Consider the following 16,913-nt stretch of genomic DNA (forward strand, 5'->3'; position numbering starts at 1 on the left):
CAGAAAGAGTATACGGTCGGGTGCACAAACCCTTAAGCTAGCTGCACACTGGTGCGCATTTAGAGATTTTTCACACAGATTTAGGCCTCATGCACACGACCGTTGTGTGCATCCGTGGCCGTTGTGCCGTTTTCAGTTTTTTTTTTCACTGACCCATTGACTTTCAATGGGTCCGTAGAAAAATCGGAAAATGCACCGTTTTGCAGCCGAGGCCGTGATCCGTGTATCCTGTCCGTCAAAAAAATAGGACCTGTCCTATTTTTTTGACGGACAACAGTTCACGGACCCATTCAAGTCAATGGGTCCGTGAAAGAACACGGATGCACACAAGATTGGCATCCGTGTCCGTGGCCGTAGGTTGCTTTCATACAGACGGATCCGAAGATCCGTCTGCATAAAAGCTTTTTCTGATCTAAGTTTTCACTTCGTGAAAACTCATATCCGACAGTATATTCTAACACAGAAGCGTTCCCATGGTGATGGGGACGCTTCTAGTTAGAATACACTACAAACTTTGTACAAGACTGCCCCCTGCTGCCTGGCAGCACCCGATCTCTTACAGGGGGATATGATAGCACAATTAACCCCTTCAGGTGCGGCACCTAAAGGGGTTAATTGTACTATCATATTCCCCTGTAAGAGATCAGGGCTGCCAGGCAGCAGGGGGCAGACCCCCCCCTTCCCAGTTTGAATATCGTTGGTGGCACAGTGTGCGCCCCCCATCGCCCACCCCCCTCCCTCCCTCTATTGTAATAATTCATTGGTGGCACAGTGTGCCCCCACCATCGCCCCCCCCCCTCCCTCCCTCTATTGTAATAAATCGTTGGTGGCACAGTGTGCCAACCACCATCGGCCCCCCCTCCCTCTATAGCAGTAACAACAGTTTAATCGCTGGGGCTCCTGATCGGTAACCATGGCAACCAGGAAGCTACTGCAGCCCTGGTTGCCATGGTTACTTAGCAATAGTACAACAGTATAAGATTCATACTTACCTGCTTGCTGCTGCGATGTCTGTGACCGGCCGGGAGCTCCTCCTACTGGTAAGTGACAGTTCTTTAGCAATGCGCCGCACAGACCTTTCACTTACCAGTAGGAGGAGCTCCCGGCCGTTCACAGACATCGCAGCAGCAAGCAGGTAAGTATGAATCTTCTACTGTTGTACTATTGCTAAGTAACCATGGCAACCAGGACTGCAGTAGCGTCCTGGTTGCCATGGTTACCGATCGGAGCCCCAGCGATTAAACTGGGACTCCGATCGGAACTCCGCTGCCACCAATGATGGGGGGGGGGGGGAATGGGAGGCCGCACACTGCCACCAATGTTGTTACTGCTATAGAGGGAGGGGGGGCCGATGGTGGTTGGCACACTGTGCCACCAACGATTTAATACAATAGAGGGAGGGAGGGGGGGCGATGGTGGGCGCACACTGTGCCACCAACGATTTATTACAATAGAGGGAGGGAGGGGGGGCGATGGTGGGCGCACACTGTGCCACCAACGATTTCTAACATTAGAGGGAGGATGGGGGGCGCACACTGTGCCACCAACGATATTCAAATTGGGGAGGGGGGGGGGGTCTGCCCCCTGCTGCCTGGCAGCCCTGATCTCTTACAGGGGAATATGATAGTACAATTAACCCCTTTAGGTGCCGCACCTGAAGGGGTTAATTGTGCTATCATATCCCCCTGTAAGAGATCGGGTGCTGCCAGGCAGCAGGGGGCAGGCTTGTACAAAGTTTGTAGTGTATTCTAACCTGAAGCGTCCCCATCACCATGGGAACGCCTCTGTGTTAGAATATACTGTCGGATCTGAGGTTCACGAAGTAGCTCATATCCGACAGTATATTCTAACATAGAGGCGTTCCCATGGTGATGGGGACGCTTCAAGTTAAAATATACCATCGGATTGGAGAAAACTCCAATCCGATGGTATAAAAGAACTCCAGACTTTACATTGAAAGTCAATGGGGACGGATCCGTTTGAAATGGCACCATATTGTGTCAACATCAAACGGATCCGTCCCCATTGACTTGCATTGTAATTCAGGACGGATCCGTTTGGCTCCGCACGGCCAGGCGGACACCAAAACGACTTTTTTTTCATGTCCGTGGATCCTCCAAAAATCAAGGAAGACCCACGGACGAAAAAACGGTCACGGATCACGGACCCCGTTTTTGCGGACCGTGAAAAAAAACTGTCGTGTGCATGAGGCCTTACATGCAGACTTCTCTGAGTTTCTGTTCCAAAATCTGCATGTGGTGCTTGTGGATTTGCACCCGGTCTCACCCTTTCCATTGCAGCCGCAGCATTTCATTTGTTGCTGTGTATTTTTAGTTCAGATTTAAAAATCCGCACTCCAAGTCAATTTCTGTACTGACGTGTACATTTCTAATCGCATACACTTAGCTGGTATTGTATTACACTGTGGTAATAATCTGCAGCGTGTGCAGGCAGCCTTACTCACTTGCACCTATACCTCCCATCATGTTGTATACAACAGCAGCACAACACCTGCTGAGCTCCAACTAACTCCTCGATGACGCCGACGTGCTGGTAAGGAGGGTTGGTGAACTGGAGAATCCTGTTCCATTGATTGGTAAGTATCCAAGAAGTCAGATCCCCACCAATCTAACATTTAGTACATATCCCGTATAGAAGTGATACATGATTAAGGGCTCTTTCACACCTGCGTTCTTTTCTTCCGGCATAGAGTTCCATCGTCGGGGCTCTATGCCGGAAGAATCCTGATCAGGATTATCCCCATGCATTCTGAATGGAGAGAAATCCGTTCAGGATGCATCAGGATGTCTTCAGTTCCGGAACGGAACGTTTTTTGGCCGGAGAAAATACCGCAGCATGCTGCGCTTTTTGCTTCGGCCAAAAATCCTGAACACTTGCCGCAAGGCCGGATCCGGAATTAATGCCCATTGAAAGTCATTGATCCGGATCCGGCCTTAAGCTAAACGTCGTTTCGGCGCATTGCCGGATCCGACGTTTAGCTTTTTCTGAATGGTTACCATGGCTGCCAGGACGCTAAAGTCCTGGCAGCCATGGTAAAGTGTAGTGGGGAGCGGGGAGCAGTATACTTACCGTCCGTGCGGCTCCCGGGCGCTTCAGAGTGACGTCAGGGCGCCCCACGCGCATGGATGACGTGATTGCATGGGGCGCTCTGACGTCATTCTGGAGCGCCCCGGGAGCCGCACGGACTGTAAGTATACTGCTCCCCACTACTACTATGGCAACCAGGACTTTAATAGCGTCCTGGCTGCCATAGTAACACTGAACGCATTTTGAAGACTGATCCGTCTTCAAATGCTTTCAGTTCACTTGCGTTTTTCCGGATCCGGCGTGTAATTCCGGCAAATGGAGTACACGCCGGATCCGGACAACGCAAGTGTGAAAGAGCCCTAAAGGGGGTATTCCAGGACTTTACTAGTCCTTAGGATAGCCCATCAATATCTGATCGGTGTGGGTCCGACGTTCTGCTGTCACGGTCTCTTCCGTGACCGGGGTCAGAAGATCTAAGAGACTGGCTGCACGTGATGTGATCTGACAGCCTCTATGGTTTTACTTGTTTTTGTGTTGTTGCTGGTTATGACCCCACCTCTCGTCTCAGGTGTAGCTTAAGTGATCATTCCAACTCCTATATTTAGTCTGGTCTCACCCATCATGCTATGCGGTTGTTAGCTCCTTTCTGGTTGTGGAAGTGCTGGTGTTTGGTTCTCCATCGAGTTCCTGCTCATCCACGTACTTTGGAGTTAAGTGTCCTTTTCCTATTTCTACTTTGTTCTATTCCCCTATCTTTTGGTATTAGGCCTGAGGGAGTCTCCTGTTCCTTCAGCTGGGAAGGAACAGGTCGCTTTTGTCCTGACACTGTTTCCAGGGCCCTTTAGGGTTAGACAGGGCTCTAGGTTCCAGTGTATGAACATTCCTACCATTGAGGTCTTTTCATACTGATAGTAGTGAGGGCTCGGTTTAGGGATTTACTAGGTGGTGACCTTTCCCTAGTTTTCAGGCCCAGTACCTCTTCACTTCCCTCCTGTGTCCGGTGTGGAGATTACTACCCACACCGCGCTGTGACACCAGCATCCTCCAGAAACTGAAGTGGTTCTGGCAACTGAAGTCAGCTACAAAATTGTACAGCTCCATCCAGTGTGTAGTAGACGGAGCTGGTTACTCCCAGCGCTGCTCCTGCTGAAGTGAATAGTAACCAGCTCTATCCACTTCTGATCAGATATGGATGGGCCACCAATACGAAAATCCTGGTTCTCCCATGACGGATGTAAAAAAAAAATGAAAATGAAAACATCATATGATACAAGAGAATCTCTAACAAATATAGAATCAGCCCTGTGCCTCACATGTACCCCATTCATTGCTCCAATTGCTTTGGTAGAATCTCCTCAGAGTGGCTGCTCAGAGGGCATGTCTTTTTGCTACAGCTCTAGGATGCGTGTCGGAGGGTCCTTACTGCTGCAGCTCTCTCCTTGTTACTGTCAAAGTTTCCAAAGACAGACACAGCTGGTGGCAGCTGAAGGATGTACCTGAGCACGTGCAACCATCTCAGTAGGTTGACATGCACATTACTATACAGATTAAACACCAGGTGGCGCCGTTATAATGAAGTAAAAAGATTATCAATAACTGGAGCATTTCTGTAACAGAAAGTAAATTACAAAAGTAACTAGTTTTTCATACTGGAGAAATTTGTGGATAGCTCACCACCCTCCTCAGTCAGGTAAGGGTGCTCTAGACGAAAGACTGCTCACTCAATCAGTCTAGAAAATGAAGAGTTAAATGGAAAACACGGCTGGCACTCACTATGTGGTTCACATCAAACAACTATTTTATTAATCCTAGTTCACAATGGAACAAAGGCAGCAATATATATATTAATATACACACTATAAATTAAAAAACGTTCAGAAAACCCCTAAAAATTGGATAAAATATAATAAAACTGTATAAAACACTACTATATATCTATAGTGATATTGCACAATGAGAAAATCACAGTACTCTTTTGCTTGATAGCAATTAATATCCAAGTCTCTTATATTTGGGAACTTATATCTTTAAATGTGGGACGCTGTAGCGTCGATTCAATGTCCGCTGTAGATTTGGAATACTCAATCCAGAGGCTGCAGTGGCTTAGTATATCAAATGCTAGGAGGGTGCCGTTGCCTTTTAGACAATTCGATATAGCAGTCCTTATATTGTGGCTTTTGGTGTTTTTGCCTATAAAGGAATGTTGCTTACCCTTCTCAGGGGAGTCTTCAGCAGTCAGAATCGGCCGCTTGTTGCACCGCTCGTTTTCGGCGTCCTCGCTCTCTGATGCTGGTCACGTGATATCTCAGAGGTATCGCGGGACTTAGAAACTGTGTTTCAATGTTCTTATGAGCGGTGTTGTTTTGAATATATCAGATGGAGCGCTCCACTTCTGAAAAAATGATTCAAATTTTGTCGTTCATGTCCCAAATGTTGCAGTATTCAGGGATATAACGCTAAACGCGTTTCGAGGACTTCAGTCCTCTTCCTCAGTAGCTGAGTGGCCGATTCTGACTGCTGAAGACTCCCCTGAGAAGGGTAAGCAACATTCCTTTATAGGCAAAAACACCAAAAGCCACAATATAAGGACTGCTATATCGAATTGTCTAAAAGGCAACGGCACCCTCCTAGCATTTGATATACTAAGCCACTGCAGCCTCTGGATTGAGTATTCCAAATCTACAGCGGACATTGAATCGACGCTACAGCGTCCCACATTTAAAGATATAAGTTCCCAAATATAAGAGACTTGGATATTAATTGCTATCAAGCAAAAGAGTACTGTGATTTTCTCATTGTGCAATATCACTATAGATATATAGTAGTGTTTTATACAGTTTTATTATATTTTATCCAATTTTTAGGGGTTTTCTGAACGTTTTTTAATTTATAGTGTGTATATTAATATATATATTGCTGCCTTTGTTCCATTGTGAACTAGGATTAATAAAATAGTTGTTTGATGTGAACCACATAGTGAGTGCCAGCCGTGTTTTCCATTTAGTTTTTCATACTGAATTCTATTAAAATAACATTTAATAAAAGGACACAACCCCTTTAGATGCCACATATTAATACCAACACCACCAACCCTGTACTTGGTCACAAACTCTAGTGCATGGCTGTGCGGTCTCGCTGGTTACACCTTCTTCCTTGCAACGTGATGGTCCTGTCCACTGACATTCTAAGATGGTAATACCACACCTAAGGATAGGTCATCAATATCTGATCGGTAGTGGTCGGACACCCGAGACCCCTGCTGATCAGCTGTTTGAGAAGGCACCGGCGCTCGCAGTAGCACAGTGGCCTTATCGCAGCTTATTCTGGGCCAAGTGACGTCACATTCATCAGTCACATGGCCTAGGTGTAGCTCAGCCTTCTCGCAGCTTTCCATAGGCCAGTGATGACATGTTCATGCGTCACATGGTCTAGGCGCAGACGAGAGCGATGCCAATCACAGCCGCTATACAATGTACGGCGCTGTGCTTGATAAGGGCTCTTTCACACTTGCGTTGTTCTTTTCCGGCATAGAGTTCCGTCGTCGGGGCTCTATGCCGGAAGAATCCTGATCAAGATTAGCCCCATGCATTCTGAATGGAGAGAAATCCGTTCAGGATGCATCAGGATGTCTTCAGTTCCGGACCGGAACGTTTTTTTGGCCGGAGAAAATACCGCAGCATGCTGCGCTTTTTCCTCCGGCCAAAAATCCTGAACACTTGCCGCAAGGCCGGATCCGGAATTAATGCCCATTGAAAGGCATTAATCCGGATCCGGCCTTAAGCTAAACGTCGTTTCGGCGCATTACCGGATCCGACGTTTAGCTTTTTCTGAATGGTTACCATGGCTGCCAGGACGCTGAAGTCCTGGCAGCCATGGTAAAGTGTAGTGGGGAGCGGGGGGAGCAGTATACGTACCGTTCGTGCGGCTCCCGGGGCGCTTCAGAGTGACGTCAGGGCGCCCCACGCGCATGGATGACGTGATCGCATGGATCACGTCATCCATGCGCATGGGGCGCTCTGACGTCATTCTGGAGCGCCCTGGGAGCCGCACGGGCGGTAAGTATACTGCTCCCCACTACTACTATGGCAACCAGGACTTTAATAGCGTCCTGGCTGCCATAGTAACACTGAACGCATTTTGAAGACTGATCCATCTTCAAATGCTTTCAGTTCACTTGCGTTTCTCCGGATCCGGCGTGTCATTCCGGCAAATGGAGTACACAACGGATCGGGACAAGAAGGCAGCAGCAGTGTTCACAAGAATATCGGTGCCGTCTCAAACATCTGGTCGCCGGGGGTCCTGGGTGTCAGACCCCCACCGATCAGATACTGATGACCTACCCTGAGGAATCAAAATCTCAGAAAACCCTTTAGTTTAGTTTATTTTTTTTTTAACACAACTCACATAAAGTCACAGATCTTTCAATGAGAACTCTTTATTGGAAAGGTACAAAACCAGTCACAGCAGTATTATATACAGCAATAAATTACTTTGTGGCTGTCATATAAGGAGAAATTGGTGCACACGTACAGTACACAGGATTACGGTCTTGACATACAAACATAAATCCACAATTACTTGGATATATCCCAATAATTTATTTTTTTATTTTCTTTTTTTAAAATTTATATAATGTATAAAAAAGCAGCACAGGAAAAAAATAAAATAAAAATAAATATTGAAAATCAGCCTACTGAATAAAACCACAGAGACGAATCAGGAGGCGATGAACTCTACAAATGATCTCTATTCTTATTGACAGAAAAGCAAATTTGACTGCCCTCGTGGTTGTGTCTTTAACCTAAAGACGCAGAAAAAAATAAAAAATAAAAAGACGTCGATATGAAGATAAAAAGGAGGAAACAAATCACATTTGAAAAACAGCATTTAAAAAAAAATATGATAAGAGGTATTGGGTATAAGAATAATGGACTGTGAAATCACGCTTACATCCAGCTGAGGTTCCATACGTTTACAGCTCAGATATAAAGATGGAGGATAATTTCTTCGTAATATTCTCGTGAAGGAAGCGATAAGACGGGTGCTTTCACTCTTACAAACGTGTGCAATATAACATTGTAAATGCTCCACCATACAATCACTGTTCACTTCAAAAAAGTATATGCTTTTTAAACATTTTAAATCGGGGGGATTATAATTTTTTTATTTTTATAAAAGAGCAAAATTTTGTGAGCATGTTACTGAATCACAGACACGCGGCACGGACAGGTGCAATACACACGGTGGCGTTTTTAGCTGCGGAGGCGTGACGCCATGGGGGGGGGGGGGCGTGCCTCCATTGACATAACCAGATTAAAAACCCCAAAACACTCACAGCGGCTTCTTAGCTTGGACTGATAACAGCTACGACACCGAAACAGCAATTGGGTTATGTTGGCTTAAATAGATGCTCGGAGATTAAGGCAAATGCACCATTTAATAGTCTGGGTGTGTGTGGGGGGGGGGGGGGGGGGGGGGTATGTGACAGTCAGGATTATTTACCTAGATGGTAAGAGGACGAAGTTTGAAGAACACAGCGCGTGTGGAACGTATATACGGCGACGACCGGTAGAGGCCGTACGTAACACAACAGCACAGATAGCATCACGGGACGACATCTGAAGGCTTACGTTGCGGATACGTGGTGAATAACTTAAATCTGGAAGAAGACGCAGCATGTTAAACCCCCCCCCCCCCCGGGACCATTGTTACAGAGCAACATATAACAAGACTTAACCACTAGACGGTGAAGAAACGCGTGGGACTCTGTCTTCAAGGTGCTCGACAGCAGCATGAACTGACTACATGTGATAGCACAGAGTCTGAAAAGACAGCGAGTAATGGGGTTCAACAAGTACAGTTGTTTAGGATTTCCGAAGGAGGGAGGTCAGACATTTTCTAATGCACCCCCCCATAGATATGCGTGCACCGATCCAAACAGGTGCGTAAAGTACATGTATATTAAGGCAACCTTGGACAAAGGTTAATACTGCAAGTGCAAGTCATTCTCATGGGGAACCTGTCTCGATGGGACGCTTCGTCCGCTCAAAATTCAAATCGGGAGGGGTTTAATAAACCAAAAGAATAAAATAACAGCTTGACCCACAATCCCCTCCCTTCTGTGAGCGTCTCCAGCCATTCAGGGGAGTCAGCAGTGGTCACGTGATGCTTCCTAGCAGCCCCAGGGGCCCATTTTAATTAAGAGGCGAATTGCTCTTCTCCCAGCTGGCACTTTGGGGTCGTTCTGTGGATGCCAAAATTAGTACAAAAATTTTACAGTGAGGCCTCATGCACACAAACACGATTTTGTTTCCGTGTCCTTTCCGTTTTATTGGCGGATAGGATGCAGACCCATTCATTTCAATGGGTCCGCAAAAAATGCAGAATCCACGGATGGCATACGTTTTATTTTTTGGGCGGACCGGTCATGTGCATGTAGTCTAAACCAATTTTTTTTTGCTGGTATCAATATTAGATAAATAATCACTATTCCAGGTGTTTGATCTTATTCCCACCCAGGTGTTCACAAAGCGTCATCAACCTCTAGCATCAGCTTAAAGGGGTTGTACAGGTTTAGAAAAAATAAAATAAAAAAAGACTGCTTTGTTCCAAAAAGCGCCACCTCCGTGCATTGGTTGTGTCCGATACGTTAGCTCAGCTAAAGGAGCGGAGCTGCGATACAACACACACCCCGTGGCTAGGCGTGGCTCAGTTTCTCGGAGAAAGCAGCCATATTTTTCCAGTCCTTTACAACCCCTTTAAATCTGAACTAGCAGCCCAATGGCAGAGCTTTGATTTAGTTTTTTTTTTTATATATATAAAATATAAAAAACAAACTTGAACTGGGGGAGAAGGAGGTCAGCTCAGAGGAAGAATAAGATCGCTTCCAGTGAAATTCCTGGACAAAAAGGAGTGCTTGGGGGGGGATTCAATTAAGAACATCCACAGAATAAAATAAATAAATTGGTTATAACAGAAATGACATACAATATAGTAACCCATAGAATAGATAAAATACAATTGTGCGGAAAAAAAGAAAGAAAGAATGAGGAACGTTAACCCCTTCTGCACCACATCAGCCTAACTGTACTCACTTGTAGGCTACTGCAGGAAGCAAAGGGTCACAATTATTATTAATATTTTTTTTTTCTCTAATAATTTTTGATCTTTAAGTCAAGTCTGGCGGGGCCGATAGAGATCAAGAGGGAGGTCTCCTCTTACCCTACAATATTATTTTCACAGTAACCCATACACGATTGCATCGTCTTCCAATAAAAGAACTGCATTTACTAAACGTGAAGACAAAAAAAAAAAAAGTTTTTTTTCCCTATTAAGAAAAAAAAAAAAATCTTTGTATGATAAAACATTTTTTTTTTTAATCTCTTTAAATATTTCCATATGTTCCTTATGGATATCCAATATGGATTACCTACCATTTCCATGGTATCAACAGCATAATGACACCTAGGTCCCTGTTCTCCCTTTTTCTCATTTAGCTTATCCGCCTCCTATAGGGCAGGAGGGGAGGAGTCACTTTTTTTTGCTTCTTTCTTTGATTCGGGCTAGCAACTTCGTAGCCAAAATAAATTATTTGGCACACGTCAAATAAATAGATAAAATCTAGAAAGAAAAAACATCATAGAATCCTCTTATCTGTTCCTTTCTGTAATATATCACTATAACCTATGCGAGGACTGTGTGTGGTTATATACCCTACCGCTAGGCAGGACAGGCTCGGCTATTCAGACACATGTCCCTGAATGAACAGGACTTCACAGACAGATGACGGTAGGAGGTTGTTTGTCTCCCTCCCCCGTTACTTAACTATCTTTGAAACTCCATTGTCCAATTCAGGAACTATGAGCCTTGCGATAGTACCAAGGGAATCTGCCCGGAACATGTGATGGATAGGACTCGGACACCTTCAAAAACCTCTTGCCGCTGAAACAAAAACAAAATAAAAAGGAAATGTACAGCAGTTACATAAGATGACTGGCATGACGTGTACAGATATTACTCGTACAGCGCGGTAAAATTTTCCCTGTCATCTTGGAAATCCTCCCCACCATCCACATTTTGAGTAGTAAGCGGGTTGGAGTCCGACAAAGGATAATGCGCATCACCGATGTTACAGCCGCTAGTTGCTGCAATGTAGAAACCATACTGTAACATACTGATGGCCGTACACATTAGATGAACACTGTCGTTCTAGCCGAGACTGCACCAAGACAGGACACGTCCTTTCTCAGCACGATTATGGCCGTAAACCGCAGCCTGCCATTGAAAACAATAGGAGGTGGGTTCCGTGCGGCCAAATTTTGGCGCGGAATCTGCTCTAAATTCTCACAAAAAAGACGCCATCTGGACATCCCCTAATGTGTAGGGCCACCTTTAGGGACACACCGAGTAAGATTTAGCAAAACAGGTGCAACGGAAAACTAGCTTAGCTGCTCATAGCAACCAATCAGGTTCCGCGTTACATTTTTCCAAAGGAGCTGTGTAGAAGGAGAGGTCGAATCCAATGGGTTGCTACGGGCAACTAAGCCAGTTTTCCTTTTTCACCAGTTTTGATAAATCTGCCCAAGAATGTGAAAGCTCATTTCCCAATTCTCACTGTAGTTTTTCATTAAGTTGCACAAAAATAAATAAAAATTTCACAGCGGCCATGAAACTAGTGCTTTTAAAATGATTATAATAAGATAACAAGTTGGAAGTTTAAAAAAAAAAAAAAAAAAGAAGAAGAAGTGGTCACTGCCGTCGTTCTTCTCCCATAGGCACTTTTTCAGCCTATGCAATGCAAAATCTTTGCAGGATAACAGTCAAAATGAAGGACCACCAATGAGCAGCAAAGTGAACAGGAACATGCAGCATAAGCGAGTTCTGATGGTGAATTATAATTTTAAAAAAAAATAAAAAAATTGTCCTTCAGGTCACCTCCTACACAAAAAAAAACAAAAAAAAACAAAAACACTTTTGGTTGCCGACCTCTTCTTGCAACACACAAGTATATCACTGCGACAACAATCCAATAATCGCCCCTCGGTTGGCTGCAGCGATCGATAGTTTTTCTCGATGAGCCTCCCCCCCCCCCTGACGCTCTGCTTTATAGCTGCAGTCCGACGTCACTTGCACAGACTTGTCAAGCATCAAAAACCCCCACAAAAGGTCCAGTCGAATCAACTACTACATTCTGTATACAATTGTGTAACTGGTTCACATTAAAACGATACCATCCGATGCCATCCCTGCCAATACAGCAGTGGTCGATTCGAGCCAGGGACGTAAAAAACTCCTACAAAATACCTACTAAGTGCCAAACAAAACTCTACAAGAACGATTTCATCATGGCCTCATCAACTAAACGGTGGAGGAGATCTGTCCATGACTATGTCCAATACTTTCAGGATAAATACAAGTTAATGGTAGCACTCCTAAACCATACAATACGTAGAATAAAAAAAAAAAAAAAAAAAAAAAAAAAAAAAAAAAAAAGAAACAAAAAAAGAACAAAATGCCAAAAACCACCTACAAACACAATACAGGTCTTTAGAAACATACAATGTCTGCTTATCACACAGATAACACTTACAGAGTCCATCAATACATCTCCGTCTATATAACGCCAACTCTCTATAAGGGTGGTTTCACACTTTTTTCCCCCCCAAAAAAATACCTAATTTTTTTGTTATTTTTTTGCAAAAAGGCAACGGCTAGGTATTACACATTGGCCTATAGCAAACTATGAAACAACCTAAAAACATTAGGGGAAGATCTAACTACTCCCCTGGGTTTGCAACTTTTTGAACGCCCCTGCGACTAGATTTAGTCGCATTTTGTGTTTTACACTGCCATTGCCACTTTCCAAAAATGTGGGTGGTGCCTCGGCACAGTTATTATCCTTTACGCCAGTTTTCTGGTGAAAATGATGACTGAAATCTACACCGGCATAGATTTCAATCAGACGTGCGACTACCAGAGGATTTATCCGGGAATTTATATTGATTACTAGAGATGGGTGAAATTGTGTTTTCAAGTTCGGCGTAGTACAAGGTTCGGGTTACCTAAGAATTCAGTCATGGATTCCGCTACCACCGATCATAAGTTGGATAACTCGAACCTTGTATCCCGAACTTGAAAACACAAGTTCGCTCATCCCTACTAATCACCTATCCTCGGCGCTGTCCTTGGAAAGCTCCCGGGAGCCGGCTGCACTCACAAGAGCTTCAGTGAGGGTGGCGGGTCCCTGAAACAGCTGATCCTGGATAATCCCTTTAATGACAAGGCGTGCGCCTCATCATAAGGCCTCATGCACACAAACGTATTTTCTTTGTGTCCATTCCGTTTTTTTGCGGACCATATACGGAACCATTCATTGAAATACGGAACGGAAATACGGAATAAACACAGAGTAACTTCCGTTTTCTTTGCGGACCATATATGGAACGATTCATTTCAATGGGTCCGCAAGAAAAAAAAACGGAAGTTACTCTGTGTGCATTCCATATGTCCATATTTCCGTTCCGCAAAAAGATACAACATGTCCTATTATTGTCCGGATTACGGACAAGGATAAGACTGTTCTATTAGGGGCCAGTTGTTCCGTTCCGCAAAATACGGAACGCACACGGATGTCATCCGAATTTTTTGCGGACCGCAAAATACATATTGTCGTGTGCATGAGGCCTAAATGAGATGCCTCCTCCGGCTGCTTAGGGGTTAGCACAGACTGGTCTTAATACATCTCCCCCTGTGTCTTTTTGTACTGGCGTTTTTGGTCCCTTGTTTTTTTTTGTTTAAAAAAAAAAATAAAAATCAGCCACCCCCCAACCCCAAAAAAAAAAAGAAAGCGTGGCAGCACCCTCACACCTTCATAGCACAAAATCATTACCAGCTGTAACGTTCAACCACTGCAATATCACAACACTAATAAAGGAGCACTCCGGGCACAACAGACCGCGCTGTGCCTAGTGCAGGGAATAAGGAGGTGGAGCGTGACACAAAGAACATTACATAGAAAAGTCATGCTGCGCCACCTCCTCGGGCCCTGCCCTAGGCATATAGCGCGGTAACAATTTACCTGGTGGTTCCTTTAAGCCATCAACAATACTACTATTTGGGGAGCCGCAACATTTCCAGCAGAATGTACGGCATTCGCTGGAAATCGAATATGACTGGATCGGCCAGCCAATACAAAACAGTGGGTAGCAAGCCAGTCTACCTCAGCCCGTCATTTTGCCCAATGGCTGCGGGATTACAAATGCATCAGTGTGAATCACGAAGATCAATCTACAAACAAAAGAAAGAAAAAAAGAAAAACAAACACACAACCAAGTAGAAAAATTGCGCTCTACAATGGTTTTACGTCATCACCAGCTGTGAAGGATTTGTGAGGACGGAAATGATTACAACACGTGGATGCCACCTTGGTACATTTCAATATTTAAGGAAATCCTGAGATTCTTTACAAAGGCCATTAAAAAAAATGGAAAAAATTAAATAAAACATCCCACCGGAGAACGACAAGCGACAACTCCACAGGCGCTGACCACAATCCTCACAAGGACATGACGTCGGCAACATATAAATTATTACATATTGATATTCTGCTTTTATTTCTGGTTACCCAGAAAAGAAACAAAAAGGTCTTCAAAAAAATTTAACAAAAATAAATATAAAAATCGGTCGAGCCCCTGTCACTTTCCTAAAGTGATGTTTATGAAGGGTCCGAGAAGATCCATAATTTAAACATAAAGTCCTATTGAGAATGAAATTAAGGAACCTCATCCAACGCAACGAGACATATTCCCTGGTACAACTACGACAAGGCCATAGTGTTGTGAACCTGCGTGTAACCTCTATGCGTCATGTCGGGGTGGGGTACGGAATCAAAGGCAATGCCTAACATCTGAATAGGCGGGAAGGAACTGAGAAACGATATTAAGCGAGTCCCATAATGTCCCTCTCAGAACAGGCAGCTAGTTCTCTCCACCGCTCGCTTTTCTGGATACTAGGACGCTGCGGAGAACGGTATGGACGCCGAGGACAAGTCGGCAGACTTCACAATGGTGATGACGCTGGTGGTGGCAACCTTGGTCGGGGTGATGGGGCCCCTGGCGACTGTGCGGGCAAAGGTCTGGAGGGCTTCGTACTTGGACCGTAGAGCATCCAGCTCAAGCTTCATGCTGGAGTTCTCTCGCGCCAGCTTGTCCACTTCGTGCTGCAACTCCACGCGCTGTCTCTCGAGCTCCTCTTTTTGGGTGACGCGCTTTACTCGGCAGCTGGCAGCGTAGCCGCGGTTTTTCAGTGTGCGCCTACGCTGCTTTAGGCGGATGATATCCTCTTTTGAGAGACCTCGGAGGTGCTGGTTTAGCTCCCGCACAGACATTGACACGAGCTCATCATCGCTTAATGCTGGGGCGTTCTCTCCTGCCTCCTTCTTTACCTGGAAGAAATGCGACAGGTTACTACAGTGGCCCAGAGACATTTACCACATTACATAGGTAAGCGATCATTGATTATAAGCTGGTTCCACCTTTTTATTGTTTTGAAGGATCTAAGGATAGATGAAGAAGCTTTGAAAGTATTTTCATCCTACTAGCCGCTGTACAATATAGTATATTGAACAGGACGGCTGATTGGTGGGGGTGCTGGGAGTCAGACCACCACCAATCTGATACTGAAGACCTATACCAAGAGTCCTGGAAAAACCCATTTAATTTAAATATTAACCAGATTTCCCCTTTACGAATGAATCAGCCCACAAAAATTTTGGCGAGACGGGAACTTCTATCACGATTAACGATGCGGATCGCTCCATGTAAAAGACAAAGTTCACGGCATCGGTTGTGGCAATTGACGTGAAGCAAATTTTGCATTTTAAGCCGTTTCCAGATAAAGGGAAAGAAAAGACGAACAGAAAATGACAAAAAAACATGAACCAGGTTCTCTATAGCTTCTACTTCCGCTGTCAAAATGCCTATAAAAATATCACAAAATAACAAAAACTGTGGAATTTCCTACACGGAGACTGGATCCTAAACCAATGGCACTTCAAATTTACAGCGGCTGTTGCAAATAGAGACATCTAGGGAAGACCACAAAGAGTTAAAGTATTTTAACTAGAGATGAACCAGAGGTGCCGCAGGTGATGGTGCCAACCTAAATACGACCCCCGGGTGATGGAGCAGGAGGCCATCAGCGCCCATCATCACGTAGCGGCTGGTTTAGATGGGATAAGAACAGGAGGTCCACTTATTTCCGGTACCGCAACAATCCCATAAACCCCTTTAACATTTTATAGACCTGGCATTATACAGTTTGATATAAATAAGAGGTGTCAAAGTGGCATTTTTAGTGGCGATTTACACAAAATCTCAGCCTTTTTTGCAGCAATCTTGCACAAATCGAAGCAAAGAAATGCATGTTGATTGCAACATATAGATGTATCTTGACAATATGAAGTCAGGAAGGGCGCTTACAGCAGAGAAGGGTCCGTTTGCTCTCTGTACTCTATACATAAAGTACGGCGCTATGGCTCCAACCGGCTCAGAAGACCACTTGTACGGATAAGTGGGCCATAAACAATGTGTGGTATCCACATCCACATAGGACGCGCTAGGAGATGTAATCTATAGTTGGCTTGGGTGGCAGTACTTATTCCAGTACATTATCTGGTCATAGATCACGGCTAGGTCATGCCCAGGCCCAATCTTTAGGTGCTGATCACACTAGAGCAGGGGTGGGCAACCTGCAGCACTCCAGCTGTTGTGAAACTACAATTCCCAGCATGCGCCATTTATTTTTACGAGAGTTCTGAAGAGCAGGGCAAGTATGCATGCTGGGAGTTGTAGTTGCATAACAGCTGG

The 16,913-nt window shown here is 44.8% G+C and overlaps 1 protein-coding gene across 5 annotated transcripts in view; it reads right to left on the reverse strand.

Annotated features, from left to right (window-relative positions):
* Positions 1-13,631: 13,631 nt before the first annotated feature.
* The window catches only part of MAFK (MAF bZIP transcription factor K), a 37,348-nt gene continuing 34,066 nt past the window's right edge, over positions 13,632-16,913 (reverse strand). For all 5 annotated transcript variants that reach the window (XM_044303659.1, XM_044303660.1, XM_044303656.1 and 2 more), the window contains one exon: positions 13,632-15,490. In XM_044303659.1, the coding sequence (XP_044159594.1) occupies positions 15,056-15,490 (435 nt within the window). In that variant the 3' untranslated portion in view covers positions 13,632-15,055. The remainder of the gene's footprint in view (positions 15,491-16,913) is intronic.

This window comes from Bufo gargarizans, chromosome 8, assembly GCF_014858855.1.
Source record: "Bufo gargarizans isolate SCDJY-AF-19 chromosome 8, ASM1485885v1, whole genome shotgun sequence".
Lineage (NCBI taxonomy): Eukaryota > Metazoa > Chordata > Amphibia > Anura > Bufonidae > Bufo > Bufo gargarizans.